Consider the following 17,675-nt stretch of genomic DNA (forward strand, 5'->3'; position numbering starts at 1 on the left):
AAAAAAAAAAAAAAAAAAAAAAAAAAATCAAATTAAAAACAAAAAACAAAAAACAAAAAACAAAGCTATTTGTAAATATAAAAGAAAACCAAACCAAACCAAACCAAATCCTGCCTTATGTATAAAGCAGTATCTAAATGTTTAAAAACATTCAGAAACTATTGTGGTCATTTTTTTTTGTGATTGTGAGTTACCTCATATCCGTATACAAACCGTAAGAGTGTTAAAGTCACATCAGGGTAGGTGGGATACTATAACAACATTTAGCATATTGTTATACTATTCCACCCACCTTAATGAGGATCCTTTAGGTGTTGCGATGCCGTAGCCTTTGGAATCCAGGTTGCCGCCCACTTTCATGGTGTCGCAAGGCTTCCGCTGCTCGATGTACTCATTCATGGTGGACTCCAGCAGGTAGGCGTATTTGCCTTTGGACTTGCGGACTCTGGCCACGCCCTCCGCGGTAGTCCTCACAAACACAGAGGGCTCTGCGCTCCTCATGTAGGTCCACATTTTATCAAACACAGCGATCTTAGACCTCTGCAGAGAAAGCACGGAGACAGAGGTGAGAGATGGCCCTAAGAGGGTCTTCACAAAACGAGCCAGGTGGTACTTTCCAGCATCGCTGTAGATGGCACACAGAATAGGGATGCATGTCCAGTCTTTTATGCCCTATAAGCAACAACCCTATCGTTGTGAAAAATAATTTTCCTTTACATTCACAAGGGAGATATTCAAAGAATCCGCTATGGGAGACAAACACTATAAGCCAAGAAGCAATCTGAAGTCGTCATCATCCACCATGAACTGAAGCACACATGACTGCTAACGGGCTTCTCAGTGTAGAGACAACAGGAAGGATGTTTGTTGTCCTGTTTCCAATCCTTTTCTAATCATTCGAAGACCAAGAGTGCGTGTGTGAGGTGTTGATTAGCTGCAAGCGGTGAGATCCGAAGGCAATGCCAATAGATAATTAATAGAGAAAATAACGATGAAAACTTCTGCTAGATACTGCTAACATGTTTCTAGAATAAGACCAGTTTTTAAGAAACATTAATTGGCCATTTACATTTCCAATTAACTAAAAAGATTTTTTTCTGCATATTCAGACACCAAAATACTACTTGTTTCAGGATATCACATGCTTATCAGTGACAAATAGGAATGAAAGAAGAAAAGAACGAAGGACTAACGGAAATAGTATTATTTGAGCAACATTTATTTTAAAAATTAATTGACTCGAAAGCAGACAGACATGAATAAAGTCGATTAATACCGCCGGCTCCTAGCTAACGGATGCTGAGCATATTGTTGGAAAGCCAGCGTGTTTGAAAGTCTGCTTATTTTTCTAGCCACAATTTCCTGAGATTACGGTCCCTGTTAGGTGGGTGATTTCCGAATAATCAGCTTTTGTATTCTAGTATAGGAAGCTTAGAACAACAAAGAAAATGAAATAAAAACCGAATTTTTAAACAAATGAGAATGATGAGGAAGCTCTTGCTTGCTTTTATTCCAAGAAATGTGAAAACTGGGCTCCATCAGTTCACCATAAGCAGCACATGAGGTACAGACAGGTTTGTCTAGAAGGCCGCCCTAGCCACTCTCACAACTGTACATATGAAAACATTTCATTTTGATGCAAACTCGGGGTCCAGTGCACATAGAGTATGAGCAGGCGAGCGTCACCCAGGGTTATAGTTTACGTCACAGAGATGGGTAACAGCCATCTGTTGCCTTCCCAGGTTCTCACTATCTGCATGCACAGGGCCAGCTGTGCTGAGACAGGTCTCTGACCCTTTCAGCCTGGCAGTCAGGCAGGGAGAGCACGCTGTGCTCCCCACACGACAGCTCACCCTAAACGCCTATCAACATCCTTTACTTGTTAATACTGTTGCTATCAGCCAGCCATCTCTCCAAGACACTCTGGAATCCGTCTCTGTTTCTGAACAACGCCTTCTCGGGAGGAGCACTTAGAAAATTCAGTACACCAACAATCGGGACTCTTCTCTGCTGTGACCTCATGTGCAGGATAGAAAACTCCCAGGGGCTCAACTACAGGGGTGTCTCTTGGTGACGTGCTCACAGTAGTTTCATAACGTATAGACTCTATTTGAATACTTAGGGATTTGGGTAGGGAAAAAGATCATTTTTCTTCATCAGTTTTTTGCCTGATGCAGACACTTCTTTCCCTCCTATAATCTGCCTTCCTATTACTACCAAATTCCAAAATCTTTTTGTAATTTGAACTTTCACAAAAAGATGACATTAAAGTGTTTTGAACCAAAATTTAAACTGATAAATGAAATTACATACTTACACTAACAAATCATCTATTAAATATGTCAACTATTCCAAGTTTGAAATACCAATTTAGAAGCATTAAAATATATTTAAAATGATTCTTAAATGTGGGTAGTTTTGAGAAAATAAAATTTTAGTAGTGAAATTTTCTGTTTCATTCATAAAAGTTTTCCTATCCAATTTAAGAATTTATCGAATATGAAATATTTGCACTGACCTATACACATTCCCCAGCCCTTTTGTGTTTATTTTGAGATAGTATTTGTTTTTTTTATTAAAGATTGCAAACATACATGACAACACAAGAAATGAAGATACTAAACAAAAATTTCAAATATACATGACAGCAAAAGAAGGATATGAAATGAAAATTTATGTAAGATAGACTGATAATCGAAAGATAGTATTTCTAAGAGGTAAAGGGCTTTAAAATACATAGAATAAAGATATCTGGCTATGTGGTTCATCTGAGTTGCTTGATCTCTACATAATTTTGTATCATCTGGAAAATGCGCAGTCTGATAGGGTACTTCATCGAGAACTACCAATTTTGTTGAGTTAAATCAGTCACTTCATGGTAGCAATTCGCAGGTTACTGTGACATATTTGTCTAGCTTAAGTAGGATTGTATCATGCGGTTGGGGAATAGCAAAACCTATAAAATATCTAACTATGACCTTAAAATGCCCTTTGCTGATACTGGCATACTCTAAAAGCTATTTTTTGTAAGTATAAATTTTTGAAAGATAGATTCTTTCTAAAGTTGTCTCCACTGTTAATTCACTGCTCACTTCTTTAATGAAATTAATGTGATATTTTCACACCTGTCCAAGAGCCACTGTGTGAATGTGTTTGGCTAAGGTATACACCTGGCACAGCCCATACACAGGCTGGTACGGTCATGCAGCAAGCTACGTTCCTCGGGGAGAGGGGTTACTGCTTTGAATATCATAGCTACTTCCAAAAGAACAAGAAGAATATGACTGCACCCCTCCTGAATGCAGTTCAAAGACTTTTTAATTCCCATTGATAATATGAGAAAAAGTTAGTTTGAACTAAATAGGAAAATAAGTGATGGTAAAACATCTTGGTCATCTCCAAAAATCACAGAAATCAAAAAATTATCCAGCAGAAAAGCAATCCAAAAGAAAGCAAAGCTCTCCCTTTTGCTTACTAGTGAAAACCTATGAATTAGATTATAGTAATTTCTTTTTCTGATTAGTTTAAGTGATAGTGTGTAGTTTGGCCTAAGCTGTTAGTTAATGAGCTATGGGGTGCCATGGAGAGGGTACCCTAAAATCTCCAAAGCTCTGTAGCCTCTGTGTTTCTTAAAATCCATCTGCAAATAGACTAAATTTGTTTTTTAAAAATGAAGTTTATCAGGGCTGGGGATTTAGCTCAGTGGTTCCACCACCTGCCTTACAAGTATAAGGATCCAAGCTCGATCCCCGGTACAAAAAAAAAGAAAAAAAAGATAGTCTTTCCAGGTTTAAAACAAATCTCATGTGGTTTACTAAAATCATGTATTAGAAGTTGCATTTCTTTTTAACATTCTGGATTCTAAGGATTCATGTCACATGTATACAAACGTCTACAACAAAAGCACCAAGGAAAATTTAAGGTATGGTCTAGAAATGCAAATCACACATTGATCAGATTGCCTCAAACAGTTGCTTTGTGTGGACTTAGAAGAAGACAGTGAGGCAACAGGCTCACTACCTTCCTAGACAATATCTCATTTGAGCACACTTCAGCATAGTCAAAGAGGAAATGTATGCAAATCATACTGACTTCTTAAATAAATCATCCTCTTTTCTATCTGTAATATGAGGCTGAGTTTGAGTCCAGACAAAAGAGCACGATGTACCACAGAAGGAATCTATGCTGCTGTTTTCATCATCCCATGATATTTTTTAAATTACCACTAAAAAAAACCACATGACCTAGCCAGGCTTGCTGGCACATGCCTGTACTCACAGCACTGTGGAAAGATGGAACACATCAAATATGAGTCCAGCCTGGACAGTTTAGTGACTTAGCAAGACTCTGACTCAAAAACAGAAACAAAAAGATGTGACGTATGATTTACCACGGTGAGCACTTTCGAGCGCACAGGACAGTCACATTGGCTGCACACATTTTTGACCAACGCATCTCCAGCCAAACTGAAGCACTGCGTGTGCGTTTGTATGTGTTTCAGAAATGGACTGCATGTAGCAAACTCCTGAGCAAATTCCTTCACCTTGTCCTCCTTTGGTTCATGGAACACCAATTCTTTCTCATATTTACTCTTAATTCTCCATCCACCTGTTCCTTCCTTCCCTCATTCCCTAACTAATATCCATCCATGTGCCTTGTCTCTACTATAGCATGTTTTGTAACAGTTCTGCAAGATTAGTTTTACAGTTTTTTAATCATTAAATATCACTGTCAATACATTTGGGTAGGGCAAATATTAAAAGATGAAAGTTTAAATATACACATTATTTAAGCTTAATTCAAAGAGATTTGGGAATTTATAACAAAGGGTATATAACAAAAAATAGTAAAATATGGACTGTAAAATATTGATTCACTTGATTTTATTTGACTACTGCTTATGTTTGAAATTATAACAAGACAAGAAATGCACTGTCAAGGTGGAACACACTACTAAAAATTACACTTCCAGGACAAATCAGTAAATTATCAAGGTATCTCCTTAGACATTTCTTTGGTCATTAAGTCCTATTAACCTTTGATATTTAAAACTATAATTTTTGTACTTGAAAGATTTATATTTAAATTCTCAATTCCATTAAGTCATAAATCAAGTGAGTGGAAATATTTTTGTAATCATAAATATCAAATGTATGAGGTAATAACATTTATATGGACTGACTACGTTTCTTTTTTGTTAAAATTTTATAAGCTAGGTAACAATAAAATATTATAGCTAAAGAATTTCACAAACATGCAAGTTGATTTGTTTAATGAAGATTTTTTATGTGACTAATCTATCATTTTAAATAAAACCAATTTTCAAATATGACATTCATATTTAACCATATTCTGCCAATGAAATGATTCGCTTTTTGAATTTCTTAAAAAGAAAGTGGTATTTATTAAAGACTATACTTTCAACAGCTTATAGTTTTCAAACAATTAGTACTAACACAGACATTAAAAACTCATGCTACATTCCAAGCCCTTTACTTTAGGAGCAAGACTCACAAAGATTAAGCACCTTGTCTAAATCAGCATAATTTGCTAATGCACAGAACAAGAGATGAGACTGAACGCCCACATCCTTGTGCATACATACACAAAGTCACCCATAAAATGCTTAATTAAGCACAGTGCTTAGATATACAATGTTCTGTAAAAAGAAAAAGTCTGTTTATTATTATATTATTAATACTGTAAACTTTAGAAAACCCCAGTTACATATTTGTGTATACTTTATTGATGATTTGTAAGGCCTGAATTATATTAACAGCATTTTAATCAGCTGGGCATAAAATTAGGTGTAGAGATGTTTTTGGCATTCTAAAGTATTCAGTTAAATTAATGCATACATTATTAATTCAATTATCACATTTTGATAGGTTTCTGCTTGGAAAACAATGTCTTTAAAGTTTAAAATGCAAATGATAATTTCACTTGTTTTTTTCTTTATGAATGGTAAATACCATTAATGTAATGTTTCACTGATTGTATTTTATGCATTAATTATGCATATCTGCCCACGTGTACATAATGTGAACTGATAATGTGGAAGGGAGAGCAAGTACCCCCTGGACCTCGCATTTTCTTTTCAAGGGTTCACTGTCAGCTGACTAGAGCTCCACTGTGAACACACAACAGCATTAAATCAGTGCTTAGGGTGACACAGCTCATTCTCGGCAAGCAGCCCGAGGTAGCAGTGTTAGGTGGGATCACTATGCAAACACCAGCTGTAACAAAGGGATGTGGTTACCACTTATTAACCTGCAAATGCTCACCTGAGCAAGTGCTGTTTTGCTACTGATTATACACACTGTGTCCAGTATTTTAGTTTTAGACATAAACAGCAAATAGTTCAAATTTTAAAACGTTATTATGGTAAATGAAAGGACCAATTTTCTTTTTTTTTTTTTTTTTTTTTGGTACCGGGGATTGAACTCAGGTCCTCGCACTTGGGAAACAGGCCACCGAACCGCTGAGCTACATCCCTGGCCCCCAATTTTCAATTGTGTGGGCTTACACACAATAAACTTACACCGATAAGCCAAATACCAAGGTGACATTTAGTGTGGATGGAGGTGGGCTCAATGAATTCATATTCACAGAGCAGAAGACATGAGGCTTACCACAATATTTAAATCCCCCAGGTTTTCAGTAACCCAAAATAAGGGCCAAGATGCTAATTCCATGAAGTTTCCATGAACACTAATAAATCTGAAGGTTTTAAATAGAATTTTGGCGTCTAGAGAGCATAATTTTAACTGCAAAATGCTTACACTAGGCAGGACAGGTAAGTGAGCAAAGGAAAAGGGGTGTGGTAAAAGGATCTATGAGAGGAAGCCACTGGAGAACATATGCTTTAGGTAAAGCCTTGTTCAAGACAATGTAAACAAAGTGCTGCCTGAAGAACCCAGGTAAGTGTTCAAGGTTTAAATTGGTCTGAGATCTGAGTTTTCAGAATCAGGCCTATATCCTCTGTAAGTAGAGTCAGTAAATCAAACCACATTCTAGATCTATATGCCAATGGTAAAAAAATTATGCAACCAAGCCTACATTCCTAAGATGTGGAAATAATAGTGGCTGAGCAAACTTAGACCTTTGAGTCTAGTGGTAAGAAAATCTAAGAAACAGCAGTCTGGAGGCTGAGGCAGGAGGATTGCTATGAGTTCGAGACCAGCCTGGGCTACATAGTGATTTCCAGGTCAGTCTCAACTACCTAGTGAGACCCTGTCTCAAAAAACCAAACCAAAACAAAACAAAAAAAGAAAATGCAAGAAAGATGAGAATTTTCCTCCTATATTTGATATATCCACCATATGAAAAAGAAAACAATTACAATACTTAACTCAGAATGAGGACCAATGAATAAAAATATTTAATTTTATAAGGACTTTCTAAAAACTGTAACAACAGAATCTGTAAAGACAGAATTATAGTAAATGTTAAAAGGTTAAGATTCATAAGGCATAGTCAAGAAGAGTGTGCATAGTGACTCAGTAAGTGCTACAGTATGTACCCAACATGAACAAACCCGGAGCTCGTCTGTGATTCAGTCTTGTGTCAAAGAGGACAAGGTCCTCAGAAGTCTCCATGTAGCAGGAACTTCTCTGCAATGCGAGAGAAACAGCCTCAGTAATACTTTATTTGAGTGCCTTGATCCAGACTCAACAATGTGTATGTTAGGATATGGCATATTGTGTGTGTGTGTGTGTGTGCATGCGCGCGCAAGCAATGAAAAGTATATGTAATTATGGAAAAAGCTGATTATGTTGGTTAATTTAACTGCTCTAATATAACAGTTAACTGTATTAGGCTGTACGAGTACAGGTTTTTTTTTTTTTAAATAAATATAACAATTTTCAGGACTTCACAGAGTTTTTTAGGAAACAGGTACCAGACCGTTGAATTTTGCTCTGTAACCAGCTGCTACTGTTTGGCAAATACCTCTCCATGTCCCATTGGTAGGCTTCAGAGAAGTTTTGTAATATTTGGGGGTTACAAAAAAGAAACAACAGAGTCCAACAATGAAAAGTGTCTTCTATCTTACAAAACTTTGATTTTAAAATAAAAGTTGATTTGGTTTTAAAATAAAGCCATTCACACTGTTTCTCTTATGTGAAAAACAATATAGCATGAAACAAAAGACAGATAATAGGAAAAAAAGACTAAGAAAAAAGGTATTACAATCCAGTGAAGACAATGTATCTAAAAGTGTACCTTTACTTAGCACAATTGTCTCACATGTTTTAAATGTTCTTTGCCCATTCATCAGGTTTTCAATCTGTATATATGATAATTAACTTTACACAATTTATAAAATAAATGAAGGAATCTAAAACTGGAAAAATAAAAGTGGGATAGAGGGAGGGAAGAAGAAAAAGATATGTTACGAACATGTACCAGCTCCCTAAAATGAATTTTCATTATGTACTAATTATGTACCACTAACATGTACTAAAAAAAATTGCTTTAAAAGCCATGCAGGTACAAAATCAGACAGCACTAAGGATAATTCCAAGAATTATATATTTATATAATTTATAATTATAATATAATAATTATATATAATTTTTTATTAGTATGAATTCCTCTGGATAATCAAAGTCCAATTTTATTAGTGAATTCCTCTGGATAATCAAAGTCCACTGTGATTTCTATACTTTTTACCTTCACACAGAAAATGCATTTGTAGCTCAAAATAAATGTCTGAAGACACTCATCTAAATCTTTCTGATAGGAAGACCAAAGATGTTTCATTAATCATGCCTTTCATTTAAAAGAATTTAGCAAATTCCATATTCTTTTCGTTCTATAAAAACGTTGTTTCATTACAATCACTGTACATATTGTGAACAGTAACTATACATATTGTGATTTCATATATTTCAATTTAATTATATACTATTATAGCCAAAGTAAAATGTGGCAATCATTTTAATGGTTGTGCACCATATCTCATTTTGAAAAGCATAAATACTAATGTTTGCTTCTAATTTAGCTTAAATTTTATTTTAGTAGAAAATTTAACTTTCGCCACTCTTTTATAGAGGGAATACTGGCGGTGAGATCCAAGGGAAATTTTATATAAATTTTAGTCTACAAAACATAATTCATAATAAGTAAATATTGAAAGTAGCCTATCTGTCAATCAACTGATAAATGGAGAAAAAAACTGGCACCTACTCTTCTGCCATAAGGAGGGATAAACTTCAGTCACCTGTAGGAAAAGAGATGCCAAATGGAGGCCATATGTTAAGTAAAATAAAGGAGAAACACAAGCTTGGATATTAGATGTTCACTCTATACAAGAAACGCAGAGTACAACAGGAAGTAGGGAAACAGCTACTTTTCAAATTAGAAAGGGGTCAAGAAATAGAGAAAGCAGGATGTAGGTAAGGGAATGAGGCCGAAAACAAGAATGGAGATGTGTTGTGTATGAGCACCAATGCTGCAGAAAGAATATAATCATGTTCTGTAAATGTGGTCTGATGAAAAAATTTTAAAATCCTCTACTTCGGTAAATTTGTCTTTGTTACTTTAAGGCAATCTAGAATGTCATATTTTGAAACTGAGAACATGTGTCATTGCTTGATTTTGCAAATTTCCATTATTTAAAATTTTGTTTCTCTATGACAATGAACAGCCACCTTTGCCAGCTACTATGCTTTAAATAATCACAGTAGAAAAGAGAAAGCAAATTGCATGCTGGAATTGTGGATGGTAAATTCCTTGGTATCACATTTTTCTCCAAACATCAGCAACATATAAATACTGTTGAGATTTGGCTCTGATACATTTAAATAATTCCACAATTCTATTCTATTCTGTAAGAAGCTTTCGGACTGTTACCATGGCAACTACTGTTAAAAATCCAGGAGAGACAGAGAGGATTCTTTTAGTCAAGCACAATAATAAAGTGAAGTGAACACTAAGCCATCTAAAGCACCTGCATAATTTATTCTGAAATGCATCTTCTCCCTGAAGCATGTAAGCAGGAATCTTAAAAGGGTTGGGAATGAGAGTCTAACCCCAAATTACCTCTCTGTTGTTCTGACCTTCTGCGGTAGATAGACTGTTGTCATCTGCTTCGGGAGGCAGCGAGAGGGAGCATTTCTTCTCTGCATGGACAATAAACTGAGGCTTTCTATCATCTAATTACAGTAAAACTTACTCAATCTGAGCAAGACCATCCAGTCGGAAGGTCAGAGAGCCCGCCGACATTGCAGGGAGCAGCCATGGGACAGAAACATCCAACAATGCTCAGCCTGGACAGAGCTGGCGTCCTGCAGTGATCATAGCCCCACGAGTAGAGGAAACGCACCTTTGGCACACGCCACCACATACACAGCCCAGCGTGGCCTGTTCCACTTTCCTTTAGTGTCCCAATTCCTATGCAATCTGAGGACTACTGAATGAACTGCCTGCTGCCCAGAATGAATGATAATTTCTAACAACAAACAATGGCAAAGTCTGAAAGTCGGGCCTTTTCTACCCTGTCCATCCAACTCAAGCTCCTGCTGACTGAGATCAGGTGCAGCACACAGCCCTGGGGTAGGAGGCTTACAGGACTGTGCTCTCAGCATCCTTCTGCATTTAAGGCTGTCCCAGATACTCTGTGGGACAGAGAGCAAAATAAAATGTCAGAGAAAGAAAAATGCCGAGCAGACAGGAAGTGATTTCGGCTTGTCCTCGATTATCTAGAAAAGGCCGGGACATTCAGGACCAGTCAGCTGTGAAAACTGTTCTGCTATATAATCAGGCTCCGCAACGCTACAGGTACCAGCAGCAGAGAAGAGAGTCACGTTACCAGAAATAATAAAACAGGGTGGAGAACAGGCACAAATTTTTGTAATCTGTCCTACACAGCGGCTACAGAAATCATGTCATGTTATTGCTCAACACAAACAGTCACTGGGAAATGTTAAACATTAATGAAATAACATTTAGAAGAGTTCTATGGCAAAGCTATCATAATGGCTAGGACATTTTTATTTCTAATTATATTTCAGTAAAGTTTTATGCAAATGTAAACATGTATTCCATACCAGAAGGCACTGACTTAATTACTGCCTTTAAAAGGAAAATCCCCATTATTATAATTCTTAGCTGATCATGATTATAATTCAGTAAGTGATGGAGTTGTATATATCTAAAGGAACATCTCAAATCATCCCAAATCTCCCGTTGATTAGGAATACTTCCATCAATGCTAGTTAAGTACCATTCATACCTTTGCTATATTCTTGCAAAGGACTATGCTGCTAGATAACAATAACACTGCATCGTGGATTATGATCAGATTGTCTTCTTCTGCAAATGGAAATAAATAAGAAGAATGCCTGTGTTTTGGCAATGGATTTGACTCATTTCTGGCCAATATCAGGATCACTGGAATAGACCTCTTCTTTAGAGAATGAGTTTGACCCCCTTCCTCCCAGAGGAGAGAACCTGGGGGCACAGGCAGACTCTGGGGCAGAAGATTTAGGATAAAGAGGAAGTGGTACTGCCTGTCTGCAAGTTAATCACTGTGCTTTGTGGGGTGACCAGAGCCCTGAGAGCTTTATATACAAAAGTCATTTCCTACCCTAAAAATCTTGAAGGATGGTAACACATATAGATTCTATATAATCATTTCTTACACAAGATCAAATAACTGAAGATCTGTCCTATGATACTGCGGGAAACACTGGCAGTGTGTGAAGCTAAAAACAGTGGTTTATAACTGAAAGCCTAATTCTCTCGTAATCACAGGAGTGCTGCATTGGTACTATAATTAGGGGCTGCCAGCAACTCCACAAGGCATCAGACATTAGTTATCACTCATCCTTTGCAAGAATATACAGGAGATTCAAAAGCAGAAAACCTCAAACCAAAGAGAAATGTTGGCTCTCCCCGCACATCTGCCAGTGGCTACAGGCTTGCCCTCCAGTTCCTTTCTCTTTCTAGCAGAACAAATTAAATGTTTTGCTAACCTTTAACTTATTGAAGATAACTCCAGAAAAGTATAGATTTTTTAATAGGAAATTTACAGCTAAAACTGTAGCTCTAAGGCTATTTACATACTTGCTGACTTCAGTGAGTAACATTAATAGACTGGCTTTATTAGTAAATTATAATTCAGTGTATACTTTGATATAAAGCACTTTTATCTCAACAGTGATATTTTACGAAGCCTTTAATTAATATTGAGACAAAACACTTAGAGATCAGGTTTCTATTTCAGAACTCAATATTACTCTAAATAACACTGTTTTTCATTTAGTTTTCATTTGAAGTTTAGGCAGTGACCTAACTGCTCTGGTCAGTCTCTCCAGTGTTAGATCCAAAGTTCTTCCTAAATAAAAACAGAGAGTCAACGTGAAAGACTCAGGGAAAGCAGAACTTGAAACAATGATACAACTAATAAAATACCAAAGTGTAAAAGAATATAAAAAGGAAAATGAAAATGATCAATAGGGAGGGCTGGAGGGGTAGAAGGGAGGGGAGGGAATGGGAAAAAAAATAAGAACCAAGATATATCACGTACAGGCGCAAATTCCCCAGGATGAATGTGATCATAATGTACATTTAAATTGCACCAATAAACTCAAGGAGTCAAAAAAATTATCAACAAAATTCAATTAGGTCACATTAGGCAATACAAGTTTTAAGTGTTAGAATGTTAAAGATGAACAAATGGCAGAAGTTACTCCTCCCACGTGATTAGCTGTTCCTGGTCCTGGTCTAAGAGAGAACCACAGATGGCCAGAGAACAGCGCGTGCAGATGCCCTCGTGTGCCTGCAGCCTCCCTCACTGACAGTGCCCCTGGTGGGCTGGGCCCGTCACAGCCCATCTGCCCGCTTCCACCCTGTCCTGAACACGCTGCACGTGAGACCCGAGTCCCTAGCGCTAAAGGACAGCTGAGCAAGAGGACAGATCAGAGGGGCGGTGAATACTGACAGGAGGGACAGAAGCAAGACTCTGCTTTGCAGTGTTTCCTGCAGAATCTTAGAAGTCCAACCAGGCTAACAGCCAATAACTAATGCACAGACTATACACCTTCCGATTTAAGGAAAAATCACTTGTGAATATCAAATTTTTTGTCATTAAATTCTCTAAATTACCTTAACCTGGTTTAATGCATTTTGAATAACACTGTTGTTCAAAAGGAAATGCCTCATTCAATTTCCTTATAATTAAACTAAAAAATTATATATGAAAAGGCATGAGGCCAAACAGATGCAGTTAGGGAGCCTGGAAAATATTTTGGGGTGCAAAGGAAAAGTAAGGTTTCCCTCTTTGCCTTCATCAGTTGCAAAATGGAACTCAACTAGCAAATATTAATACAGACAACAAACTTGCTCACAATTACCCAGGAATCATGAAGACATCCGCACTTAATCCAACCTGGAGAAACAAACCTTTCACAGTCTTAATTTTTCACATCACAATGACATCCTATATTTCAATGAAAAAATGAGTCTGGCAAACTTTCACTCTGTTCGATGGTGTGTGCTATTATGTGAGCTTCTCTTCCTGCTATAAACACAGTGAAGTGCACAGTCTCGGGTTCTTCTAAGCCCACACTCCTCTTTCTTTAAATAAGAAAATGACCGCAGTGCTTTGTTCTTAGATCTAACCAGCGAGGGCAACGGCTCCCATTGGAACTGCACTGAGAGGAACTGTGAGGTTCTCTCTGCACCACAGTCGCTCCTGGTTGCCAAGGCTCACATGTTCCATAAGCAAACCTGGATGTGATCACGGCAGAAGCAAGGAAGAAGGCACACAAATCCCAAGGCCGCATCACACAAGGGAAAACCATGTGAGAGGATCCTGGTTAGGAGCAACAGACCTCAGCACAGTGCTCAGCTGCCTGAATGTGGTTATTTCCCCCAAATTATCTGAGGGTCAGTTTAATAATTGCCAAACAATAATCACTGCACTGATGTATTAGTCTCTATTCTGTTGCTATAACAAAATTCCAATACTCTGGGAAGCTGAGACAGGAAGACTGCAGGTTAAAGCCCAGACTGGGAAACTTAGAGACTTAGTGAGACCATCACACAATCGAAAACAATTTTTAAAAAGCTGTGGTCATAGCAGTTTAAGGTCCTGGACTCAATCCTCAGTACCACAGGAAGACAGAAAGAGAGAAAAGAAGGAAGGAAGGAAGGAAGGAAGGACGGACGGACAGACAGACGGACAGGAAGGAAGGAAGGAATCCCAGAAGCTGAATGCTTTATTTTTAGAGAGGTCACTTTAGGTCAGTCTTGGAGGCCAAGAACCCGATATTGGGGCCCACCATCTGCTAAGCATCTGGGGAGTGCGTCCTTGCTGGAGTCACACAATGTGCAGAAGCAAGAAGGTCACTGTCCAGGGGCAGAGCAGAGCCTTGATTTATAAAAGTCTGCAGTCCCCAGAATGCACCAGAGCTACACTTATCCCCAGGAAGAGGGATAACTGCTCTGTGCTCAGTGCCCAGTGAGCCCAGGTCCTGGCTGCTCTTATGTTGCCATACTGGGCACTGAGCTTCCAGTATGTGAACATTTGGGACACTGATGCTGTATCCAAACTCCAGCACCAGACTAGCAAAGAGCAATATTGTGATGTGCAAAGAGATAATGCATAAGACACTGCTTTGAGAAACAATGGCAATAAAATTAATGAGTTGGCCTAAACACCCACCACCAATTTTCTGTTACTGCAAGAAAAGCAACCTCACAACCTTATGAAAAGCATGTAACTGTGAACTGGAACAGGTGCCTACGAGATCAGTGCCTGAACAGAAGAGCAGCCGGGTGTCTGTTCAGAGTGTCCTAACTTTCTCTTCTGATCTACTACAGAATTTGGGCACTCTGACCATGACGTCCTGACAGTTTGTTGATTCAGGAATATTTTTCTATGACTGACTGAATTAAGATATTGTCAAACTGGCTATATTAAAAAATATTTGTGAATTATTCTCGTAGGGTTAGTGTTAGGCTTATATACCATATATACTGGCTTAAGGTTAACCAGGTGTGTTTAAACATTTTCATAGAATGAGTTCTTTCATAAAAAGATTAGTAAATGAATGAGAATTATTAGTTTGCTGGTCTTGACCTAGAAACAAAAGACCACAAACCAAATGAAAAAAACTAACAAACAGACATAATAATTGTGTAATCTATTGTAAAAGTTAGGATGTTGAAGATCTTCATTAGCTTTCCTTAGTCCATTTTTAACAGACTTTGGAATTTTCACTAGCAGCGTATCTCCTACTTCACACTACAAATGGCTCAAAGGTGGATTTTTCCAATATAATCTATGCAAGCTAGATAAAATCATACTTGTGTAAAATAATTGCCTCTGTTTAAAAACTAAACTATAATAATAAATATTTAACTATACTGTGCTTCACTTTTTTCCCCAAATGCACAACTAGTTCCTGCAAAATTAACATTTTCTCACAATAAATTTTGGTTTTTCTAAAGAGTTAGGAATCAGAAATACGTAGAAATGGCAATGGGTAGGAATGAGAGACAGAGACAAGACCAGATCAAGATAGAATGGAGCTACTTTCACATAAAAATTTTGCATAACCATCCAGGGGAGAAACTTTTACCAAAATGACACTTTAAGAATAAAGTCAGAAGCTACAAGTAGAATCCCTTACCCTGAAAAACTCTTTAGTGGAGCCGGAGTCTAGTGTTCCGTAAGCGATTTCTGTTTGCTTGGACAAGTCCTCGGCACTCTCAATGGGGGACACCATTCTCTCCACCGTGAGGAAGGCAGCGAGGTTGGCCGTGTACGAGGAGATGATGATGAGGGTGAAGAACCACCACACGCCACCCACGATGCGCCCAGACAGGGACCTGGCAGGAGCACGAGAGCCACGTGTGAGGGAAATGACAGGGCGATCAAACGTTACCAGCAACGTGTAAATACTGACTCACAGGGAAAGATTCCATTTTCTACCTTTCTGTCCATGAAATTTAAAAAAATCACTGAACATTTGTGGCAAGGAAGGCAGACTGACTAGATCTTTGACCTACCCAGAAGCCAAAGTTTCAGATTCCTGAGATTCACACAGTTATGTGCTCAAGTAGTTTATGATTTTAAAAAACCCATAATAAAACAATTTTGAGAAACGAACGGATAATTCATTTAAGACAGTACTGTATCCACTAATGGCATAAGCAAGCCAGTACAAGATGATCTAAGATCACTAGCAAAACTCTTTACAATATATATAAAAACAGAAGCAAATATTTAAAAAGAAAGAATCTGCTCGACAGTTGTGACACTCAAAACTAAGGAAACCCTGCCTACACACAGCCAGGAAGTCCCAAGGGCTCAAAAAGGCCCAGAATTTCATTGGGATTTTGTCTGTGCAAAAATACAGCTATTCAATACAATGTAGGAGGAAAAGTGGAAAAACTAATGCTGCTTGCAAAGGTATGACATGAAATGCAGGTCTTAATGAGTAAAAGTCAGACACACCACAATGACCCTATTTCTGTGTCTCCTGCTCAAGGTAAAAGAAAATTCAAATTAAAAACAAGTTGGATGTTTGTCAAGGTATAAATTCCCAAAATGAAGCATACAAAAATGACAGTGTTTGAAACTATGAATTCTTATGTACAATGCTTTCAAAAGCTTAGCGTCCCAATAATTTACCTTAAAATTTGCAGTATAGATATGCAAATTCAGAAAAAGACATCTACCATATTGTTATGAAAGACATGATGAGTTTTGTCATGTAATTAAAGAACTGGAATACTAGTAATCCAATAATGTGATTCTTTTTCTTTGTCTTTAATAACATTGCTATGCCTAAATTTAGATTGCTAAAGTAAAAAGGTAACATTTTGAAAAATTTAAATCACAAAAATTTGGCAGTGTGTGGTCTAATGTTCTTGACAATTAAATATTAAGAAATGTACCCTTTGATAAACAGATGCTAGATTGAAAGTTTTGGTAATCAACATTAAGTTAAAAAAAGAGACAAGCAAGTTAACATAAAATGCGAGAGAAGCAAGTTAACTTAAAATGAAAGATATTTTAAGATAAAACCATCTGTTGCTTAAAACAAAGAGAAATAGCAATGAAGAAGAAAAAGTATATAATTAAGAACTTTTAAAAACTTAATTAAGGACAAAGTCTTTAGGAGATGGAAAGAAATAAATATAAAAACATGGAAAAAGTGAAGTGCCTCTTACTTATATTCTGAAAATGATGTTAAATATATTTTAGATTTGTAATGCCATATGTAAACAGATACTCTCAGAGTGTTCACTGCTTATTCCTTCCCAACAAGAGCCATAATTTTACCAAATGTACCCTGTATTTAAGAGAACACATTTGGTACGTGGATTTCCAGATCTCATAAAACAAGCATGCATTACTGGCAACTGCTTTTGCCTCCATATACTGCATAGTTAAAATATGTCTAAAAATCATTTTTATGACTCACTCTGTCCAGGTATAAAAGTAAAGACAAATTAATATCCATTGTCATCTATTCCAGAGTTTAAAACCAGCTTAATGGTTTTAAATATTTCAATTAACTTAAAGTGTACAAGACAATTCAAAAATTTATTGAACTTGTAAGGCTAGGGAGGTAGCTCAGTGGTTCTGCCACACCTGCCTTGCAAGCACAAGGACCTGAGTTCGATCTCCTGTACCAAAAAAAAAAAAAAAAAAAATT

The 17,675-nt window shown here is 37.2% G+C and overlaps 1 protein-coding gene across 9 annotated transcripts in view; it reads right to left on the reverse strand.

The window, feature by feature from the left end:
- Positions 1–17,675, reverse strand: part of Gria2 (glutamate ionotropic receptor AMPA type subunit 2) — a 128,135-nt gene that overhangs the window by 4,971 nt on the left and 105,489 nt on the right. For all 9 annotated transcript variants that reach the window (XR_780981.3, XR_780980.3, XR_780979.3 and 6 more), the window contains exons 11-12: positions 15,642–15,840; positions 293–540 (exon numbers count right to left, since the gene is read on the reverse strand). Coding sequence is in view for 6 of the 9 variants with exons in the window: in XM_010627957.3 (XP_010626259.1) it covers positions 293–540; positions 15,642–15,840 (447 nt within the window). In the remaining 3 variants the exon portion in view is untranslated. The remainder of the gene's footprint in view (positions 1–292; positions 541–15,641; positions 15,841–17,675) is intronic.

This window comes from Fukomys damarensis, unplaced genomic scaffold (assembly GCF_012274545.1).
Source record: "Fukomys damarensis isolate Sample0158 unplaced genomic scaffold, DMR_v1.0_HiC HiC_scaffold_38, whole genome shotgun sequence".
In the NCBI taxonomy this organism is placed as follows: Eukaryota; Metazoa; Chordata; class Mammalia; order Rodentia; family Bathyergidae; genus Fukomys; species Fukomys damarensis.